Source organism: Salmo salar, chromosome 19 (genome assembly GCF_965601325.2).
Source record: "Salmo salar chromosome 19, fSalSal1, whole genome shotgun sequence".
Taxonomy (NCBI): Eukaryota; Metazoa; Chordata; class Actinopteri; order Salmoniformes; family Salmonidae; genus Salmo; species Salmo salar.
This window is the reverse complement of record NC_138309.1, coordinates 15,760,926-15,783,717: the sequence shown is the minus strand read 5'-3', so window position 1 is coordinate 15,783,717 and position 22,792 is coordinate 15,760,926. Positions and strand designations below refer to the sequence as shown.

Sequence of the window (22,792 nt, the reverse complement as noted above, 5' to 3'; positions counted from 1 at the left end):
TCTCCTCCTCTCCCTCTCCCGGCCCCCGTCCCCCTCTCTGGGCTTACGGCAGGGCAGATATGAATGATAGTCGTAGCGGTGGCGTTAGCGGTGGAAGCGGCTGCTCTCTGATACTCTGCGCGACGACAGCAGCAGCCCGGTAATCCTCCCCCTCCGCTCTCTCCTCCCCCTCTCCCCCTCCATGGGGCGGAGCGTGTTTGTGGACCCCCCCCCCCCCCCCCGCCTTCACCCTTCCGCCTCCTGAGCTGCACGCGCTCAGTGAGCACCTGAGAGGAGAGGAGCTGCTGGTGACTAAACCAGAGCACACACACATCACAGCCAGGGGGCCCCTGACGCAGCTCCACCACTAGCCCCAGCTCCCCTGATGCAGCTTCACCACTAGCCCCAGCTCCCCTGACGCAGCTGCACTGCTAGCTCTAGCTATCCTCAATAGGACCTGATACAGAACAGGACAGGAGGATGAGGAGGGAAGAGAAGGATGAGGAACAGACTCCAGCTGTCACACTGCTGACAGAGATGGGATAGGGATCTGTATAGACAGAGGATTAAGGAACGGGGATAGCGAGATAGAGGACCACTCTGAAGTAGCACAACGCTCTGAATAAACTTCCACTTTTCCATCCTCTGATTGCACTGCTGAAGTGGGCTGGCTCTGCGGACTTTAGACTTTAGACTTTAGACTTTCATGTCCTTTCGCCTGGTTAATATCTTAGACATGGAATCACCAACCAAGGAGATAGAGGATTTTGAGAGTAACTCTCTGAAGTTTCTGCAGCCAGACCAGATTGAGAAGATATGGCTGAGGCTGAGAGGACTGTGAGTAACCTTTTCTGTTTTTATTATTCTCACTGTTTGTAAATGTGTTAATGATTTGTCTCTGCATACTTGTGTTATAGTGTTTTGAGTGCAAATATTTCACTCTGTTCGCGCTTGACTTTGAATGTACTGCAGCCTAGATTACCAATCCTGTCAATTTGGTACATTTTTTGGGGCTCCTTTTCAAACACATTGAAAGTTAAGAGTTAATGGTTGAAATGCCTTTAAAACCTCTGTGAAAGTTCCGTGGAGAACATGTTTACAGAGGAATGTGTTATCAATACCACTCATGCAACATCAGCTTATTTTATCATTTGATGGTTTCAACAAAATTCATTATGTTTGATGCTCGAAGTGCATCTTTTTTTGCATTTGCGTTTATTATGAATTTAAAAGCTCTTCATGACCAGAAAATGTATAGGAATGACAGATGTTCTTTTACATTACTCTACACTGGCTTTGCGCTTCTGTTTTCCTATACATATTATCAGAGGATATATTTTATAAGGATTTGCCTTATCGAATGAGCCAGAAGTAAAGTACATGCGTAATCAGGTTAATGTAGCAGAAAGGAGCAAACATCCAGGGACCCAGAGGTTATAGAATACAACCAGGCAGTCAACACTGACACACAGGCAGCCAGGCAGTCAACACAATTACACACAGCTAACGGTTAGCCACTCATAATTACTAATTGGATGTCTGCTGTTTTCTGACTGTTTTCCCCTCTGCATCGAAGCTTCACATAGATAGAAATAAAGAGGGGAAAGATATTACATGTTACATTTTAGGATGAAAAAAAGTGATGAGGAAGATGTTTGCACCCCAATGACGTAGAAATAACCCCCGAAGATACACATTTGATCCCCGCACATTGTGTGTTAATGAAAGCACACGTGTTTGTGCATACTGTATGGATAGGTTTGTGCTTGTGTGTGTGTACATTTCCAATGTTCAGTATATGAACTCAAGTCAGTAGAAACAAACACATCGTTGTCTGCCTGTGTGTGTCATCAGAGAGTATGGATGGTCTCAGCTGTGATCCTGTTGCTCAGGCTGCAGTCCCTGATGTCCATCAGTGTTGCCTAATCTTCTGTCATCATGAGTGACAACATCACCCCAGTAGACCCTCAATATAGAATTACGAGATCAGGGGCTGTACGTTTTAAGCGTCTCAGAGTAGGAGTGCTGATTTAGGATCAGTTTAGCCTTTTAGAACAAGATTACAAGACCTGATCCTAGATCAGCACTGCTCCTCTGAGATGCTTGATGCCTACGGCCCCAGCCCTGACCCTAGACCATAGATATACTATACTAGAAACCTCTCCATCATAGACAGACAATTGGCCCAGGCAACAACCATTTGTCCTGGTCCTAATCTCAGGGACCATCCGTTTCGTCTTGTCTGGTCATCATTCCTCACAGATGACATTGATTGACTGTTCCGACGTCAACATGAGTCTGTCCCCTCTCTCTCTCTCTCTCTCTCTCTCTCTCTCTCTCTCTCTCTCTCTCTCTCTCTCTCTCTCTCTCTCTCTATATATATATATATATATATATTTATCTCTCTCTCTCTCTCTCTCTCTCTCTCTCTCTCTATATATATATATATATATATATATATATTTATATCTCTCTCTCTCTCTATTTATATCTCTCTTTCTAAGGCTCTCTCTATCTCTCAATATCTCTCTCTCTCTATTTATATCTCTCTTTCTATCTCTCTCTCTATTTATATCTATCTTTCTATCTCTCTCTTTCTCTCAATATCTATCTATCTATCTATCTATCTATCTATCTATCTATCTATCTATCTATCTATCTATCTATCTATCTATCTATCTATCTATCTATCTATCTATCTATCTATCTATCTATCTATCTATCTATCTATCTATCTATCTATCTATCTATCTATCTATCTATCTATCTATCTATCTATCTCTCTCTATTTATATATATTTCTATCTCTCTCTCTCTCTCTCTATTTATATATATTTCTATCTCTCTCTCTCTCTCTCTCTCTCTCTCTCTCTCTCTATCTCTGTCTCTCTCTCTCTCACACAAAAAAGGCGGGCGATCAGGAAGAGAAGGGGAATGTGTTTTAATGTTTATACGCCCTATAAACCCTCTCTCTCATTGCTTTTACTGTGGCTTTACAGTGCCCTGGATAGCATTTTGGGAGATGAGTCTAACTGGTGACTGACCACAGAGTTACAGACATTGAAGTTTAGGCCTTATTAATCGGTAATTTGCTTTAGGAGAGTTGTATGAATTTCACCACAATCCAGGTGGGCTCATATATGAACGGTGGAGACGTAAAATGTGTTGTAGTTATGTGTGTATGGAGGAAAAAGATAATTGTATGGTGATTGAACCCTTCCTAGCATATTAATAGTAATGCCAACAAACCTTAATATGTTGACACCACGAGGTCACAGCCTGCAGTCAGCTGCACACCTAAGAGCCAGGGGTCTATGGGGCTAAGAACAGGCAAACTGATCGGCTGAACATGACCCAGGCCAGATCATGTGTCTGGACCATAGAATTAGAATACATTCTGTTTCTGTGGTCTGTGTTTTGTTTTTTGGTCATTGTATCCATGATCTTATCTGTCCCATATACTTCCTGACTGTGACTGAGAGAGAACAGAGATATAAAAGAGAGAGATAAACAGAATGAGAGAGGACTGTTCATAATACTCTCCTGAGAATTGTTCACCGTGTGTTTAGGTATAGACCATGTCAAAGAACAGAAACATGCATTTCATATGTTTTCAGTTTTCTCATTTCCTTCCCATCATTTTTCTTTTTTTTCTCCCTTCTTTTCTGGTCTTATCAAACGTCTGAATTTGCTAGTAGAGAATCTGTCACCCAACTGTCAACCTTTGAAGTGTCGGAGTGCTTGTGCAAAAATGATCCATTCAACAATAATTCTTTATCAATCAAATCACTTTCTGAACTGCATATTTGCTTGTCTCTACGAATGTGGATGATAATTCAGTCCCAAAGCTAAACCAACAACACTGTTGACTGTCTGGCATGCAGGATGGTGTTGCCTGTAGATTAAAGGGATCATCCGCTATAAATGTACCAAATGCACTTAGACCAACATCGTCTCGATACGGACTGAGTCTATAGAGGTTAAATGAGGATGAAAACCCAGAGGACATAGTGTGCGTCCCAAACGGCACCCTATTTCCTAATTTGGTGCACTATTGTTGACCAGATCTCTTTGGGCCCTGGTCAAAAGTAGTGTACTATAATGCAAATAACGTGCGATTTCACACATCCATAATCTTTTTCAAGTTCATTCCAAGCATGTAGATTAATGATATAATGTATGACGTCAGTGCTCTATCTACGGTATAGAATTACAATTATACGGATTCATATATTGGATGGATTGATTCTTCTGAAAATTGCAATAGAAAATGGAGAATGATGCCATAAACATTAATGGTGTACTTGTTTTTCTCCCACAGAAGGAAATACAAGAAGACGTCACAAAGGTAAGCCTCAGACCAGGACTAAATCAGTTACTTGTTACCTACAAGTTGGACCCAGCTTCAAATAAACACTCCCATAAGCATGTATACTACACTTGTCATCTCCACAACTATGACCAATAATAAAAATCCCCCAAAAATCCCATTCACGTCTATTATTCCATTTCTACTGTATCTTTGTATTACATGTGGTATTGTAGTATATCCCCCGACTCTTTATGTGAAACCCATTATTATTGTACAGGTCTGCGAAAGCTGTGTGTGTGTGGTCTGGGAAAGCTGTGTGTGTGTGTGTGGTCTGGGAAAGCTGTGTGTGTGTGGTCTGGGAATGCTGTGTGTGTGTGTGTGTGTGTGTGTGTGTGTGTGTGTGTGTGTGTGTGTGTGTGTGTGTGTGTGTGTGTGTGTGTGTGTGTGTGTGTGTGTGTGTGTGTGTGTGTGTAATTAATGATGTCATTGGGAAGCTTAAGTCTGGCTGCTATTCAACTTTCATCCCTCTTGAACTATTGTCTCTCTCTCTCTCTTCTCTCTCGTCTCTCTCTCTCTCTTTTCTCTCCTTTCTCTCTTGTCGCTCTCTCTCCTCTCTCTCTCTCCTCTCTCTCTCTCCTCTCTCTTGTCTCTCTCTTTCTTTTCTCTCCTTTCTCTCTTGTCTCTTCCTCTCTTGTCTCTCTCTCTCCTGTCTCTCTCTCTCTCGTCTCGCTCTCTCTCCTGTCTCTCTCTCCTGTCTCTCTCTCTCGTCACTCTTGTCTCTCTTGTCTCTCTCTTGTCTTTATTGTCTCTCTCTTTTGTCTCTCTTGTCTCTCTCTTGTCTTTATTGTCTCTCTCTTTTGTCTCTCTTGTCTCTCTCTTGTCTCTCTCTCTTGTCTCTTTCTTGTCTCTCTCATCTCTCTTCTCTCTCTCTTGTATCTCTTGTCTCTCTTGTCTCTTTCTTGTCTCTCTTGTCTCTCTCTTGTCTCTCTCTTGCTTCTTTCTTGTCTCTCTTGTCTCTGTCTTGCTTCTTTCTTGTCTCTCTTGTCTGTCATGTCTCTCTTGTCTATCTTGTCTCTCTTGTCTATCTCTCTTGTCACTCTTGTCTCTCTCTCTCTCTTGTCTCTCTCTCTTGTGTCTCTATTGTCTCTCTCCTGTCTCTCTTGTGTCTCTATTGTCCCTCTCCTGTCTCTCCTGTCTCTCTTGTCTCTCTTGTCTCTCTCTCTCTTGTCTTTCTTTCTTTCTTTCTTTCTTTCTTTCTTTCTTTCTTTCTTTCTTTCTTTCTTTCTTTCTTTCTTTCTTTCTTTCTTTCTTTCTCCTTCTCTTCTCTTCTCTTCTCTTCTCTTCTCTTCTCTTCTCTTCTCTTCTCTTCTCTTCTCTTCTCTCTCTCTCTTCTAGTCTCTCTCTCTCATATACACACACATGTTTGTTTTACTATCCTTGTGGGGAACAAACAATTGATCACCATTCAAAATCCCATTTTCCCTAACCCCTAACCTAACCCTAACCCTAACCTAACCTCTAACCCTAACCCTAACCCCTAACCCTAATTCTAACCCTAACCCTAATTGTAACCCTAATCCTAAACCTAACCCCTAAGCCCAAAATAGCCTTTTTCTTTGTGGGGACCGGCAAAATGTTTTACTACCCTTGTATGGACTTCTGCCCCCCCTCCCCCCTCCCCGTCCACCCCCACACAAACCAAGCTTGTACAATATTGGAAAGGAAGACAGCCAAAACTATCCCTGATACAGCCCAGAGACCAAACAAACCTAACAGAGGAAGTGCATTGACCACATGTCTGTCCAGCGCTGCCAGAGGTCTGACAGTGGAACATAAACACCATGTAGCTTTCTCATCCTCAGTGGATATCTTTGTTTCTCTCTGTCTCTCTGCCTGCTTGGTGTTTTTCGAGTTTTTCTATTTGTTTGTTCTTGGTCCCATAGACCCCTGGCTCTTAGGTTTGTAGCATAGTAAGGTTACTAAGGTTTGTTGGCGTTACAATTAACATGCTAGGAATGCTTCAATCACCATACAATTACATTTTCCTCCGTCGTAAAACCTAGCCTGTACTACTTATTTCTGTGAGAGTGAGGGGGATTTATAGCATTTAGAAAAATATTATTTGTATCTCTGAAATGAAACCATCATGAAAAACACACTAATCTCTTCCATAATTTCTGGAAACAATATAAGCTAATTTACTAGCATTTATGAAAGTGGATAGATGTTTTAGAATGAAACTTCAAATGTTAACAAATTATAAAAAAATTAAAAAATAAATATAGTTGTTGCAAAAGTATTCACCCCTTTTGTTTAGTCAAACCTAAATTAGTTAAGAAGTAAAAATTGGCTTAACAAATCACATAATAAGTTACACTGTTTTTGAATGAATACCCCTTCCTCTGTCCCCCATAGATACAACAGCTGTAAGGTCCCTCAGTCAAGTATTGCATTTCAAGCACAGATTCAACCTCAAAGACCCGGGAGCTTTTCAATGCCTCATAAAGAAGGGCAGTGATTGGTAGATGAGTAACATTAACAAATCAGTCATTGCATATCTCTTTAAGCTTGGTCAAGTTAATAACTATGCTGTGGAGGATGTATTAAACCACCCAGACACAACAAAGATATAGTCGTCCTTCTGAACTGAGCTGTAGGACAGGAAGGAAACTGCTCAGGGATGTCACCATGAGGCCATTGGTCATTTTAAAACAGCTACAGAGATCTATGGCTGTGATGTTAGAAAACTGAGGATGGATCAACAACATTGAAGTTACTCCACAATAATGACCTAAATGACAGAGTGAAAAGAAGAATACAAATATACATAATCAAAATATTTCAAAACATGTATCCTGTATGAAATAAGGCACTAAAGTAATACTGCAAAAAAAACACGGCAAAGGAACAAACATGTTGGCCTAAATGCAAAGCCTTATGTTTGGGGCAAATCCAACACATCACTGAATAACTGCCTCCTTATTTTCAAGCATGGTGGTGGCTGCATCATGATATGGGTATGCTTGACATCAGCAAAGACGGGGGAGATTTTCAGGATAATAAGAAACAAGATGGAGCTAAACATAGGCAAACTCCTAGAAGAAAACCTGCTTCAGTCTGCTTTACATCAGACACTGGGATTCACTTTTCAGCAGGACAATAACGTACAACACAAGGCCAAATCTAAGCTGGAGTTGCTTACCAAGAAGACAGGGAATGTTCCTGAGTGGCCAAGTTAGAGTTTTGACTTAAATCTGCTTGAAAATGTATGGCAAGACTTGAACATTTCTGTCTAGCCATGATCCCCAACACCTTGACAAAGCTTGAAGAATTTTAAAATAATAAATGGGAAAATATTGTACAATCCAGGTGTGCAATGCTCTTATAGACTTAACCAAAGAAGACTCACATCTGTAATCTCTGCTAAATGTGTTTCTAACATGTATTGACTCAGGTGGGTGAATATTTATCTAATCAAGGTATATTAGTGTTTGATTTTTCATTAATAAAAAAACTCACTATTAAACTCATTTTAATCCCACTTTCTAATTTCACAAAATGTGAAAAAATTCAACGGGGGCGAATACTTATGATACCCACTGTAGATAGATTGTGGTTTAATGTCAGTGTCTCGATCAGTCGGCACTTGGCCATTTCATTATACACAATAAGCACCATAAATAGGTGTCGCTCACACTTTCTCTCCCACATTCACAGTGTCACTCCTCACATTCCTCCTGTGCCCAAACACTCCGGAAGAGGTGTTAGAAGATAATTCGAATGAGAAGCTAAACTTGTCTATCAACACTGAATACTTTCTGTGACTCTGTGATTCAGTAAAAACGGGAACAGTTGACTAAGGCTACAGCAAACCCTGCTTGCACCTTGGCCATATGCATTATCACCCTAATGATATTATTTATACCTTCTCCAGATTAGATAGTATTTAGGTAAAACTATGATGAGTCACTCTTTGTGGAGGCTATTTTGTTTGATTAAACTCTGGGTGCGCCACAATGACGAGCCACAAGGCCGTTACAGAACTTTATTTCAACCTGGGAAGAGACGCAGAAACGTAGCGAGAATCAGAGCATCTGTCATTTAATGGCTGGGTGTGAGAGAGAGATAGCGAGAGAGAGGATATTTGCCAACAGGGGTAATCAGGACTGTCTGTCTGGCATTGCTGGAGTTTCAATGAATTTCAATGTCTTTTATGACTGTGGTAGATTTTTCATTAGTTTCTGTGGTAATTAAAAGTCGAACTGCTCTCCAAAACTAGCCTAAAGCAATGTAAGTAATCATTGCATATTCCCCAAAATGACAATTAACAGCTTAGACGTCCTTTAGCAGAATGTTATGCATGACGAAGACAAGAATATTACAAGGGAGGGATGCCCCCATTTCGAAGTTATGACGGCTGTCTATAGTCTGTGATATGTTGTTAAATGTTGTTAAAAGCCATCAATGCAACATATGTTCAATACTAGAGTAATCTTATTTCTATTACGTCATTCATTGACTTGTGTCTAAAAAAACAAATGTGTTTGTAATGACATATTTTGTGCCAAACTCTTCAACTGCAGTATTAGAACGCCAGTATGGTAGTATTTCCTTTGTGACTAACACAAAGTTTGAATTATATCGTGACATTTGAGTTTGGGGGGGGCCTCCTATGTGACATTATTTTGGGGCGGGGCTAATAGTAAAGACGTAATTTAATTGTAAACATGAATGACCTTTTAATGTGGCATGAACACAGTCATGATGATTTCATCTGATTGTCAAACAAACCACTTTAAAAAGGCTAACTGCGCAAGTTCGTCCACTCCACAATTATCCCAGCATCCAAACAGTGCGCTGTGTACACACCATTTGATGAAGGGAAAGAGACAACTGTTACAAAACACTGAAATGTCACACTCTGCAATTATCATTGGGCCTACACTCTTGTAGCCTGAATTAATTGATGCCTCTTACTAACAAATTGACCATTTTTGTAAAAGGAAAAGTCAAGTAACACCAGACTGTCCCGCGATGACAAGTGCAGCCACATGGGATTTGTTTTTTTAAACCATGACAGAGAGTTGGGGGTGTTTGTTTCATTTGAAATAAGCTTTTATTTTCAATTTATATCACTGTATCAGTACAACATTGTGTTTTAAAGAAACAGGAGAATGGTTAAATTAGTATTACTTAGACACTCCCCCAAAGTATGACTTTTGTTGAGTTTAGGGGGGCTCATATCTCTCATTCCCCTCCCCTTTTCCCCGCATAATTCACACTCTGGACCAACACATGAGTCATCCATGGTTTCCATCAGCAGAATGAAACTCCACAGAGTGAATTCACATCACAGAAGGACTTAAGCTTTGGGTCTTCAAAGCCAGGCCTTTCAGACAGTCACTCCTCTGATATGTCATGGGACAACAACTAACAACTATACAAATGACATGCTGAGAGTTACCTCAGCTTTGTCTGTTTTAGCTCTGTGTGTGTGTGCGGATGTGTGTGTGTGTGTTCCATGTGGCTTCGGCTCCCTGACTGCGTATATGGTTTGACGTGAGATGAAGGGGGCTAAGAACAGCAGCCAGCACAGCTGTTCCCCATCATATTAGTGTTCTGAGCAATGTTCACAACTATCAGCCAGCATCACTATCAACCATCAGCCAGCAACTCCTCCTGCATCAGCTCCCAGTTACAGACACAAACCAACAGCTCACTACCTTTCTGGGGCCCTGAAACTCAGACCCAAACAGAATACTATTTAATAGATATTCTATTCAGCCCTGGTCTCAAAATCTGCAGTGGTGTACTTCAAGGTATAGCAGGCTTCTCTCCCAGTCCCCTATCGATCGGTCCAGCTTCTGTCTTCAGGCAGCTTTTCAGGTATGGACTCCATCTCTTGATTGCATTATCGCTTAGCCATTGATTGGCCCCAGCGTCTGCAGTGCAAACTAAAAACTCAAACCTATTATTCCAGGTTGTTAGCTCTCATTTTCTCCTGGGAATCAGTGTTTTTCTTGAGACTGACCAGGCACAGAGCGTGGCTTTTATTCCAGCCGGCTGATTTAATCATTTGGATCCACTGCTTTGTCATTACGCTCAGTGATGAGGTAGTACCAGAAACACTTGCTGAACTATTATCATAGTCAGTTCCTCAATTCCCTTTGGGGAGAACTTTCTACTCTCTTTTTCATGATAGAGGACATACATTTGTTGGATCAGTTTTTTGTCCAATGTCCCTTTTTGGTGGCACCTTGTGAGGGTGGTGTTTGTTACCCCAAAGCCACTACGAGGACTGGAGTTCCAATGCAATGTCTCTGTCAATCTCTGACATTGTCAGGACAAACAAAGCATTGGTGTATTAAGAATGGCTGGCTTGAAGTCAAGCAGGTGCACTGTGTGAAGAGGTGTGGGTTCCCGCGACTGAAATACCTCAGACAAATAGAAAACATCAACTCAACAGACATTCCAACTGAGTTCTAATGTCTGTGAAGCTATACTTATGTAGTGTGTAGCAGATATTGCTGTGTGACCTAAACTCATATCTGCCCATTAGCAAAGTAAACACGTATGTGGTGTTGGATGTAATAGTTGCCTTCCTTCCTGATGATCTAATTCATACACACTGCCCAGTTGGAATCAGCTGAAATCTCAGGCCATTCAGGACTCCCCGTATCCTGCCGTAGTCGATCCGATCTGTTTTCTCACACCTGCTGGTGTATTCAAACACACACACACACACACACACACACACACACACACACACACACACACACACACACACACCACACACACACACACACACACACACACACACACACACACACACACACACACACTGAGCAGAACGCCATCCAGATGCTTTTGTTTTTCTATCCTTGTCAGAATTTTGTATGTTTTTGCTACAAACGTGTGTGCTTTTTGGTTTGATCATTTGGAATGCTCCTCAGCCTGTGGCCTTCCAGCTGAAATGTTTCCCTTTTATGCATTTCATGGTTTGTGATGTAGCACACGCGTTTGCTCATTTCATGGTTTGTGATGTAGCACACGCGTTTGCTCATTTCATGGTTTGTGATATAGCACATGCGTTTGCTCATTTCATGGTTTGTGATGTAGCACACGCATTTGCTAATTTCATGGTTTGTGATGTAGCACACAAGTTGATCTGTTGATCTCATTTTCCTGTAGACAATTTAACAACTTTCTTGTTTTACGTGAAATCTTTCAACATTTCACTGCATCACTCTTCTGAATGACTGAAAAATATTCAAATTCACCTGACTACTTCTTCTCTCACAGTATTGTGCCTCCCTCATATTGATTAAATTTAAAATACACAGTACCAGTCAAAAGTTTGGACACACCTACTCATTCCTGGGTTTTTCAAAAAAATAAATCTATTTTCTACCTTGTAGAAAAGTTGTGAGGTCATCAGAACTATGAAATAACACATATGGAATCATGTAGTAACCAAAAAAGTGTTAAACAAATCATAATATATTTTATTTTTGAGATTCTTCAAAGTAGCACCCTTTGTCTTGATGACAGCTTTGCACACTCTTGGCATTCTCTCAGCTTCATGAGGTAGTCACCTGGAAAGCATTTCAATTAACAGGTGTGCCTTGTTAAAAAGTATATAGTAGAATTTCTTTCCTTCTTAATGCCTTTGAGACAATCAGATGTGTTGTGACAAGGTAGGGGTGTTATACAGAAGATAGCCCTATTTGGTAAAATACCAAGTCCATATTATGGCAAGAACAGCTCAAATAAGCAAAGAGAAATGACAGTCCATCATTACTTTAAGACCTGAAGATCAGTCAATACAGAAAATGTAAAGAATTTTGAAAGTTTCTTCAAGTGCGGTCGCAAAAACCATCAAGCGCTATGATGAAACTGGCTCTCATGAGGACCGCCACAGGAAAGGAAGACCAAGAGTTACTTCTGCTGCAGAGGATAAGTTCATTAGAGTTACCAGCCTCAGATTGCAGCCCAAATAAATGCTTCACAGAGTTCAAGTAACAGACACATCACAACATCAACTGTTCAGAGGAGACGACGTGAATCAGGCCTTCTTGGTCAAATTGCTGCAAAGAAACCACTACTAAAGGACACCAATAATAAGAAGAGACTTCCTTGGGCCAAGAAACACGAGTAATGGACATTAGATCGGTGGAAATCTGTCCTTTGGTCTGATGAGTCCAAATTTGAGATTTTGGGTTTCAACCGCCGTGTCTTTGTGAGACGCAGAGTAGGTGGACGGATGATCTCCGCATGTGTGGTTCTCACCGCAAAGCATGGAGGAGTGATGGTATGGGGATTCTTTGCTGGTGACACTGTCAGTGATTTATTTAGAATTCCAGGCACACTTAATCATTATGGCTACCACAGGATTCTGCAGCGATACATTTGGTGTCATTGAACAATGTCTGTCATTGAACAACCTCATACCATGATTAGATGGGGAAAAACACACTTTCATAAGCTCTTTAAACAATAAAAGTTAATTCACCAACATTTCTGAAAATGGATATATAGTGTTTTGGAATTAAACTATTCATATATTGATTGACATTATTGTTGCCCGGTGTTCAGAGAACAAGCCAGAGTGGAAGGAAAGATTTTCAGAGCATGCATAGACCTTAAATTGATGGATAGAAGCTGCCCTCGCTCTCTTCATCCCTCCATCCATCCCACCCTCTACTCAACCAAAAAGCTGAGAGGAAAGTAAAGGGCCTCTTGATAAGCTTCCCATCTACAGGGGCCAGGGGAGATTAAATGGTTCTGTAATTGTGTGTGTGTGTGTGTGTGTGTGTGTGTGTGTGTGTGTGTGTGTGTGTGTGTGTGTGTGTGCACGTGTGTGTGTGTGTGTGCACGTGTGCAAATGTGTGTGTGTGTGTGTGATGGACTTTGGATTGGTTTTGTGTGGGTCTATAATGGCAAGGTGAAGATGTGAGTCTCTATGCCCTCGTCTTTCCTCCTACCTCCTTCCCCCTCTCCTTTCCTTTCTTCTCCCAAGTAAGATGGAGGGTACTGAAATGAGTTGTGGTTTATCTCTGAGTGCAGGGTGGAGTGAGGGCTGTCGCCTGAACTTCCTGAGGTGCTTTTGGGGAACAAACGAGCAGTGTGTGTGTGTGTGTGTGTGTGTGTGTGTGTGTGTGTGTGTGTGTGTGTGTGTGTGTGTGTGTGTGTGTGTGTGTGTGTGTGTGGGGGGGAGACTATCTTTGTAGCTCAAGCGTTCAGTTCACGTTTGCCCTCTGATAACCATCCTTACATAAATAGTTTCTTGCTGCAAAAATGTCAAAACTTCAAGGAAATAAATAAACTGTTCTTCCCTCTAAGCTATGTGTAATTTATTTCCACTTAATTTGTGTCTGCCATAACTCAATAGTTATTCACTGTAATCTACGGTTGGTTGGAGTCTGACAGACTATTGAGGGTGACTTGCAGAAACACTGTGCCGAGGGGGAAGGGAAAGAGAACAGTATGGGGAGTAAAGGGGGACACTTGGCTTTCTGTCTCAAATGGCACCCTATTCCCTATATAGTGCACTACTTTTGACCAGGGCCCTAAGTCTCTGGTCAAAAAGTTGTGCACAATATAGGGAATAGAGTGTCATTTGAGACGCAGCTTGGTTGATAGAGTTGTAATGGTAAGTCTGGAGCCTTGAGAGGCTTGACACATCACAGCGTAGCTGTCGGTTAATAAACAGTAACATATTACACTTCATTCCATCACCCCTGAAGGGAGTGCTTGTAAAATACTTTTGATTAAAAGTCAAAGTTTATTGAAGGTTTTGCTACTCGGGGGCTCGCATTTTGTTTGGGGCGCAAATAGAAAGATTGATCATGGATCGTAGGCTGTTTTTAGGAAGGAAGGAAATGGATGGCTGATGTTTAAATCATACGAATCTGTAAACACATAGGAGTCCATGGCTTCATCATAGTAGCCTGACGACTCACACAAAATTCTCCTGCTGTCGTTCACTACATACTTTAGTCTGAGACTGCCATCATTGAAGTCCCTTCACATTTGGTGAAGGGTCAGGGAGGTACTCAGATCCAGACTTATTGAGGAGAAGAAACTAACGTCCGTGAGCGTGGCGTAAACAATTAATTGACCAACGTCGGTTCAATTACTGGAATTCCATTTAGTTAGTTTTTTTTGTGAGCCCAACACACTGTTTCTCTAGAGAGAAATGAAATCATTCATGAGAAAAATCAATCATGTTGTTTGGGGGGGATGCTGTGATTTTGTTATTCAACGGGGGGAGGGGGGGGGGGGGGTTGCCCGCGCTGCAGATGGCTATATATCGGTCTGGACTGGAAAACATTATTTTTTTTAAATATAATGTACATATATACATACTGCTCAAAAAAATAAAGGGAACACTTAAACAACACATCCTAGATCTGAATGAAAGAAATAATCTTATTAAATACTTTTTTCTTTACATAGTTGAATGTGCTGACAACAAAATCACACAAAAATAATCAAGGGAAATCCAATTTATCAACCCATGGAGGTCTGGATTTGGAGTCACACTCAAAATTAAAGTGGAAAACCACACTACAGGCTGATCCAACTTTGATGTAATGTCCTTAAAACAAGTCAAAATGAGGCTCAGTAGTGTGTGTGGCCTCCACGTGCCTGTATGACCTCCCTACAATGCCTGGGCATGCTCCTGATGAGGTGGCGGATAGTCTCCTGAGGGATCTCCTCCCAGACCTGGACTAAAGCATCCGCCAACTCCTGGACAGTCTGTGGTGCAACGGGGCGTTGGTGGATGGAGCGAGACATGATGTCCCAGATGTGCTCAATTGGATTCAGGTCTGGGGAACGGGCGGGCCAGTCCATAGCATCAATGCCTTCCTCTTGCAGGAACTGCTGACACACTCCAGCCACATGAGGTCTAGCATTGTCTTGCATTAGGAGGAACCCAGGGCCAACCGCACCAGCATATGGTCTCACAAGGGGTCTGAGGATCTCATCTCGGTACCTAATGGCAGTCAGGCTACCTCTGGCGAGCACATGGAGGGCTGTGCGGCCCCCCAAAGAAATGCCACCCCACCCCACACCATGACTGACCCACCGCCAAACCGGTCATGCTGGAGGATGTTGCAGGCAGCAGAACGTTCTCCACGGCGTCTCCAGACTCTGTCACGTCTGTCACGTGCTCAGTGTGAACCTGCTTTAATCTGTGAAGTGCACAGGGCGCCAGTGGCGAATTTGCCAATCTTGGTGTTCTCTGGCAAATGCCAAACGTCCTGCACGGTGTTGGGCTGTAAGCACAACCCCCACCTGTGGACGTCGGGCCCTCATACCACCCTCATGGAGTCTGTTTCTGACCGTTTGAGCAGACACATGCACATTTGTGGCCTGCTGGAGGTCATTTTGCAGGGCTCTGGCAGTGCTTCTCCTGCTCCTCCTTGCACAAAGGCGGAGGTAGCGGTCCTGCTGCTGGGTTGTTGCCCTCCTACGGCCTCCTCCACGTCTCCTGATGTACTGGCCTGTCTCCTGGTAGTGCCTCCATGCTCTGGACACTACGCTGACAGACACAGCAAACCTTCTTGCCACAGCAAACCTTCTTGCCACAGCTCGCATTGATGTGCCATCCTGGATGAGCTGCACTACCTGAGCCACTTGTGTGGGTTGTAGACTCCGTCTCATGCTACCACTAGAGTGAAAGCACCGCCAGCATTCAAAAGTGACCAAAACATCAGCCAGGAAGCATAGGAACTGAGAAGTGGTCTGTGGTCCGCACCTGCAGAACCACTCCTTTATTGGGGGTGTCTTGCTAATTGCCTATAATTTCCACCTGTTGTCTATTCCATTTGCACAACAGCATGTGAAATTTATTGTCAATCAGTGTTGCTTCCTAAGTGGACAGTTTGATTTCACAGAAGTGTGATTGACTTGGAGTTACATTGTGTTGTTTAAGTGTTCCCTTTATTTTTTTGAGCAGTGTATATATATTTACGGCTATGTGTGGGGGACGCTGGGCTGAAGGGAGTTGTAGTTTTCATTAAGCAAATATTCAACCTAATTCATTGCAGAAATGTGGTAATTAACTACAACGACCGTAATCTATTGTGCCTGTTTTTTCCAGCTCAGGCAGAGATGGATTCCCTTTTAATCCTGCTACGTTAAGTTAGATACACACAGACCGCATAGACCACATGAGAGAGGAATGTACACAACACAATGATAAGAGAGAGGGAGAGAGACAGTTTGTGAAAGTATGCCTTGTCTACTTTGAAGAACTACTAAAATGATTCTGTCAGACAACTCTGCAGCTAGTCTAGCTAAATAGGATGATTGAAGACAGAACAGTATGAAGTGTACAGAGATAACATTGTCTGGCTGTTTGACTGCTACTGTCTGAGCAGAGATGAGATGTTGACTTTAAGGAATGAAAAATAATAAAACAATCAAATACAAAGTAATATACACAACTGAAATATTGTATTATTTCATAGTTTCTCTTGATGTCTACCCAATGTGGACCTGACAGAAACAATGGAATATTTTCAATGCTTTCTTCATTATTTTGGGCTTCAAAGTCATTTTATGTCATTGTCAAAAGTAATGAACTATTTAGGCAATAGGGTGCCATTTGGGATGCACCCTATTTCTTCTGTTGTGTTGTGGTTCTTTCTTCTTTCGATGAGAGCCTCAGCTCTCTCAAGCCCATCGCTCCCCATTTTGAAAGTGACTGTTTGAAATAGAAACGGAACCTTTGGATGACTCCAAATATTATCACTGAGAGAGGAGACCAAATGTAAACAGGCTTCTGTGTGTGTGTGTGTGTTTATGTGTGTCCGTTTGTGCTTGCGTGTGTATACATATGCGTGCTTGCGTGGGTGCGCATGCTTGTGACCATTAGTCAGTAGAGGCCCATAAAAGCACAGCTGTGATAGATTTGGACGTAGCTTCGTAGCTGAGTGATCATATACAATCAGGCCACATCAAGGGCCTCAGCCTTGGGAGCCAAGCTGCCGACCCAGCCAAGGGAGCAACTTATATTTATGGGATTACTTTGGCCAGAGTGCCCGGGCCCCTTAATATCTGTCTTAGCCAGCGATGGCAGGCGGACTATCTGTCGTTTTTCATTTACTCCGTTTCTCTACTTAAAACATTCACAAGGGTTGTGTTTTAGTGGGTATTTTTGGCATGAATATGAGTTTGGCTAAAAGGATTTGTTCAGATAGTACAAAAGATAAGGTTCACTGTGTGAACAATCACAATTTAACATCCATTTCTTAGCAGCTACACCTATGACAGGAAGGGCACTTTTGCCTTTGTTCGAGATGATACCCTATTCCCTAAATAGTACACTACTTTTGACCAGAGGCCTATTGAACCTGGTCAAAAATAGTGTACTATATAGGGAATATGGTGCCATTAATGTTTACCTGTGTGAGACCATCCCATCTTTCAGATTGATCTATCTGTCATGCCTTTCAAAGAGGAGACACTTTATCATCTCATCAGCTGCTCACTTACAGGACCGGAGACCCTGTCAGTCTGTTAACCCCTCTGTCTCTCTGTCAATGCATCATCAGCCAATGCAGCTGTAGGGTTAATGGGCCATGGAAGATGGAAGTCGGCTTTTATTGGCTATCATAAAGGCATTTCTCACCCAGGTCAGATTTCTGTCACTTTGATTGGCTGTCATAATGGTATTCCTCAGCCAATCACTCCAATGTCAGATTTGTTTATATTTTTGAACTAAGGCTGAGGTTGTGATGGGTATTTATGTAGTGTTAAAACTTGGAATAAAAACATTTGTTGTCCTTGCCTCTCCTCCCTCCCTCCATTCCTCTTTTCTCTCCCTTCCCACTCTCTCCCTCTCTCCCCCTTCTCACCATCTCTGTCTCGATCTGCTACAATCTCTAATCCCTGCATGCAACAAATGACCCAGAAAAGCAAACACACCGAGTAATTGTATTATAGCTGGACCAACACTAAACCCCTGTCTGTCCACACGTGATGCACTCATTCTCCTCTCCATGCAGTGCTCCACCTGATGCCAATATGCCTGTGTTTAAATTTTTAAAAAAATGTACCTTTATTTTAACAGGGAGTCCCATTGAGACCAAGGTCTCTTTCAGAAGAGAGCCCTGTATGAACACGATTTACAAAATACAATAGAATACAAATATACAACATTACAAAGACACTGTATGCATCCAAACTACATACTGTATGTTTCAATCATTAGTCATTTCTACGTTCTAGAAAACAGCATGTACTTAGGTGTACCCACATTCAATACTAATTTAAGGACAATAAAGGTGTTCTGTAAAACAATGAAAGCAGACTGTAGTTCAGATAGAAACTGTCTGTCAGGAAGTTTTGAAACCAACCTTTGAATTATTAATAAGCGGGCAACAGTGTCAAAGGCCTTTGACAGGTCAAGGAAAAGGGCAGCACAATGTAACTTATATCCAGAAATAGTGCTATGACCTGGCCTGAAGCCAGATTGATGAACAAGTGTGTGTGTGTGTCCTTGATATCCACATCCCGGTTTAACCCTAACCCTAGCCTCAACCTCAACCCTAACCTTAACCGTGTTGGGCTTGGTTTGAAAAAAGCATTCCCTGGTAGGCCGTGCCCTGACCCTAACCCTGACCTTAACCCTGTGGGGGTGCCCGCCTGACTGTTAACCTTCGGGAGTCCACACCTAACCTTAACCCTATCGCCACTGATGTACGCCTCACCTTAACGGCTGGGGTCTGCCCCTGACCCTAACTCCTACCCTCATTATTTATGACTCGGCCTGATGGTTCCTCTGACTTGTCAAATAATCTACTGGATAGCCTGTGTTGGTCACACGAAGGGCTTGTACACATGGTTTTGGCTCCCCGGCTTGATGTGTTGGAGCAGACAAGGCTCAGAGCTCTGTCCCTCATGCCTAACCCTAGTTCAATCTTAACCCTATAGCCTCAACTCTAACCCTAGTTCAATCTTAACCCTATAGCCTCAACTCTAACCCTAGTTCAACCTTAACCCTATAGCCTCAACTCTAACCCTAGTTCAACCTTAACCCTATAGCCTCAACTCTAACCCTAGTTCAACCTTAACCCTATAGCCTCAACTCTAACCCTAGTTCAACCTTAGCCCTATAGCCTCAACTCTAACCCTAGTTCAACCTTAACCCTATAGCCTCAACTCTAACCCTAGCGTCATATATGTTTAGGGAGCGATTAGGTGTTATTTGTTTTGCTCTTCTACACTATGGTTGTTAACCTTTGTTGACATTTACTTGATGTGACAAGTCTGACATGAATGTTCTTGTGCAGAATGCTATGAAACAAATTAATTCCGGAGCTAACATGTTTTTCTCCTGTTGCCTGGAAACACCTCAAATATTCAATTGTGTAGAGAGTGGTCAATATACTGAGTTCTGAATAATATATGCTGTTTGCTGCCTTTAGGCATGGCTCCGGATGGTGGGATGGAGCGACAGAGAGAGAAAGAGAGTGAGAGGGGGGTTGAGGGCAAGAGAGTGGGGGGGGGGGTGAGGGAGGGATGGAGAGAGGGAGAAAAAAAACATATATATGAGAGAGAGAGAGAGAGAGAGAGAGAGAGAGAGAGAGAGAGAGAGAGAGAGAGATACTAAGTGAACTGACATGTTTTGGTTCTAATTTGTTATTATTTACTAAGCGACATTGTTAAGCCTATGCTTTATTATTTATAAAAAGATAGTCAGCAGTATTTTGCGGAGGGGACACACTGACTGGACCAGGTAACAAGTACCCCACCCTATTCTCCCTAGTAAGTGATTCCTTCCAAGGTGCACCACGGAGAAAAGATATGCTAGGTAGGACGTTAGATACTGTAGTGCGTGCAGACAGTATCGTCAGTGGAGGAGGAGAGAGTGTCGAGTGACAAACACAGGGTTTGATTTGATTTTAGCTGCAGGTGATGGGCATGACTTGCAGGAGGTATATTTGTAAATTAATTTGAACAAGCTATGTAGCCTGTTGATTCCTTCTTGATAAATAAATAAAACCAAAATGTTTAGTTGTTTCTCTGTAATTTTAGCCAGTAGCTGCCTAGTAATTCTATTAAGTTGGCTTTAGCTAGCGTGCTAGATCGGTTCCCAATCTCCCAACCTCGTAACTAGCTACCAAGCAATTTCAGGCTATCAATCAAGTTAGAGTAGCTTGACTATCTATCGTAGCTGAAATGCCTACTGGCAAAGTTGCTAGACTTACTCACATTTATTTTGGGGTGATACTATATACTATGATACTATATACAGTTTAAGTCGGAGGTTTACATACACCTTTGCCAAATACATTTAAACTCCGTTTTTCACAATTCCTGACATGTAATCCTAGTATACATTCCCTGTCTTAGGTAAGTTAGGATTACCACTTTATTTTAAGTATGTGAAATGTCAGAATAATTGTAGAGAGAATTATTTATTTCAGCTTTTATTTATTTCATCACATTCCTAGTGGGTCAGAAGTTTACATACACTATATTAGTATTTGGTAACATTGCCTTTAAATTGTTGAACTTGGGTCAAACGTTTCAGGTAGCCTTCCACAAGCTTCCCACAATAAGTTGGGTGAATTTTGGCCCATTCCTCCTGACAGAGCTGGTGTAACTGAGTCAGGTTTGTAGGCCTCCTTGCTCAAACACGCTTTTTCAGTTCTGCCAACAAATTTTCTATAGGATTGAGGTCAGGGCTTTGTCATTGTCCATTTGGAAGACCCATTTGGGAGCAAGCTTTAACTTCCTGACTGATGTCTTGAGATGTTGCTACAATATATCCACATAATTTTCCATCCTCTTGATGCCATCTATTTTGTGAAGTGCACCAGTCCCTCCTGCAGCAAAGCACCCCCACAACATGATGCTGCCACCCCCGTGCTTCACGGTTGGGATGGTGTTCTTCGGCTTGCAAGCCTCCCCCTTTTTCCTCCAAACATAACGATGGTCATTATGGCCAAACGGTCCTATTTTTGTTTCATCAGACCAGAGGACATTTCTCCAAAAAGTATGATCTTTGTCCCCATGTGCAGTTGCAAACTGTAGTCTGGCTTTTTTATGGTGGTTTTGGAGCAGTGGCTTCTTCCTTGCTGAGCGGCCTTTCAGGTTATGTCGATATAGGACTCGTTTTACTGTGGATATAGATACCTTCGTACCTGTTTCCTCCAGCATCTTCACAAGGTCCTTTGCTGTTGTTCTGGGATTGATTTGCACTTTTCACACCAAAATACGTTAATCTCTAGGAGACAGAACGCGTCTCCTTCCTGAGTGGTATGACGGCTGCGTAGTCACATGGTGTTTATACTTGCATGCTATTGTTTGTACAGATGAACGTGGTACCTTCAGACGTTTGGAAATTGCTCCCAAGGATGAACCTGACTTGTGGAGGTCTACCATTTTTTTCTGAGGTCTTGGCTGATTTCTTTTGACTTTCCCATGATGTCAACCAAAGAGGCACTGAGTTTGAAGGTAGGCCTCGAAATACATCCACAGGTACACCTCCAATTGACTCAAATGATGTCATTTAGCCTATCAGAAGCTTCTAAAGCCATGACATCATTTTCTGGAATTTTCCAAGCGGTTTAAAGGCACAGTCAACTTAGTGTATGTAAACTTCTGACCTACTGGAATTGTGACACAGTGAGTTATAAGTGAAATAATCTGTCTGTAAACAATTGTTGGAAAAATTACTTGTGTAATGTACAAAGTAGATGTACTAACCGACTTGCCAAAACTATAGTTTGTTAACAAGAAATTTGTGGAGTGGTTGAAAAACGACTCCAACCTAAGTGTATGTAAACTTCCGACTTCAACTGTACCTGTGTGGCAGTTGTACTGAACTCCTAAGGCATATAAATACTGCAAGAATCAATGTGCATCATTAATGAAAATGACAATTGAACAGGTAAAGAGGTATGCTTAGATAACCTATGCCGTAAAATGGCCAGACCTAATCCCAATTGAGATGTTGTGGCAGGACTTGAAACGAGCAGTTCATGCTTGAAAACCCACAAATGTCGCTGAGTTAAAGCAGTTCTGCATGCAAGAGTGGGCCACAATTCCTCCACAGCGATGTGAGAAACTAATCAACAACTACAGGAAGCATTTGGTTGCATTCATTGCAGCTAAATGTGGCACAACCAGTTATTGAGTGTAAGGGGGCAATTACTTTTTCACACAGGGGAACTAGGTGTTGCATAACATTGTTCGTTAAATAAATAGGTACACATTTTTTAAAAGGTAATTTGTAATCTCAGGTTCCCTTTATCTAATATTCGGTTTTGGTTGAAGATCTGATAACATTCAGTATCAAAAATATGCAAAAATAGAGAAAATCAGAAAGGGGACAAATACTTTTTCAAGGTACTGTAGAATTAGGTATAATGTTTATGGCTCTAGCTTGCAGGAAAAAGCTCTTTCATGTGTTGGAAAAATGCACAATTCTCTCCCGCTCCATCCTCACGTACTTCCTCTAAAATAATGGGTGCATGACGC

General features: G+C 42.0%; 1 protein-coding gene across 3 annotated transcripts in view; it reads left to right on the top strand.

The window, feature by feature from the left end:
• The first annotated feature begins 240 nt into the window (after nucleotides 1–240).
• pde1ca (phosphodiesterase 1C, calmodulin-dependent a) overlaps nucleotides 241–22,792 on the top strand; it is a 116,322-nt gene continuing 93,770 nt past the window's right edge. For all 3 annotated transcript variants that reach the window (XM_014157413.3, XM_014157411.3, XM_082965644.1), the window contains exons 1-2: nucleotides 241–816; nucleotides 4,301–4,327. In XM_014157413.3, the coding sequence (XP_014012888.1) occupies nucleotides 686–816; nucleotides 4,301–4,327 (158 nt within the window). In that variant the 5' untranslated portion in view covers nucleotides 241–685. The remainder of the gene's footprint in view (nucleotides 817–4,300; nucleotides 4,328–22,792) is intronic.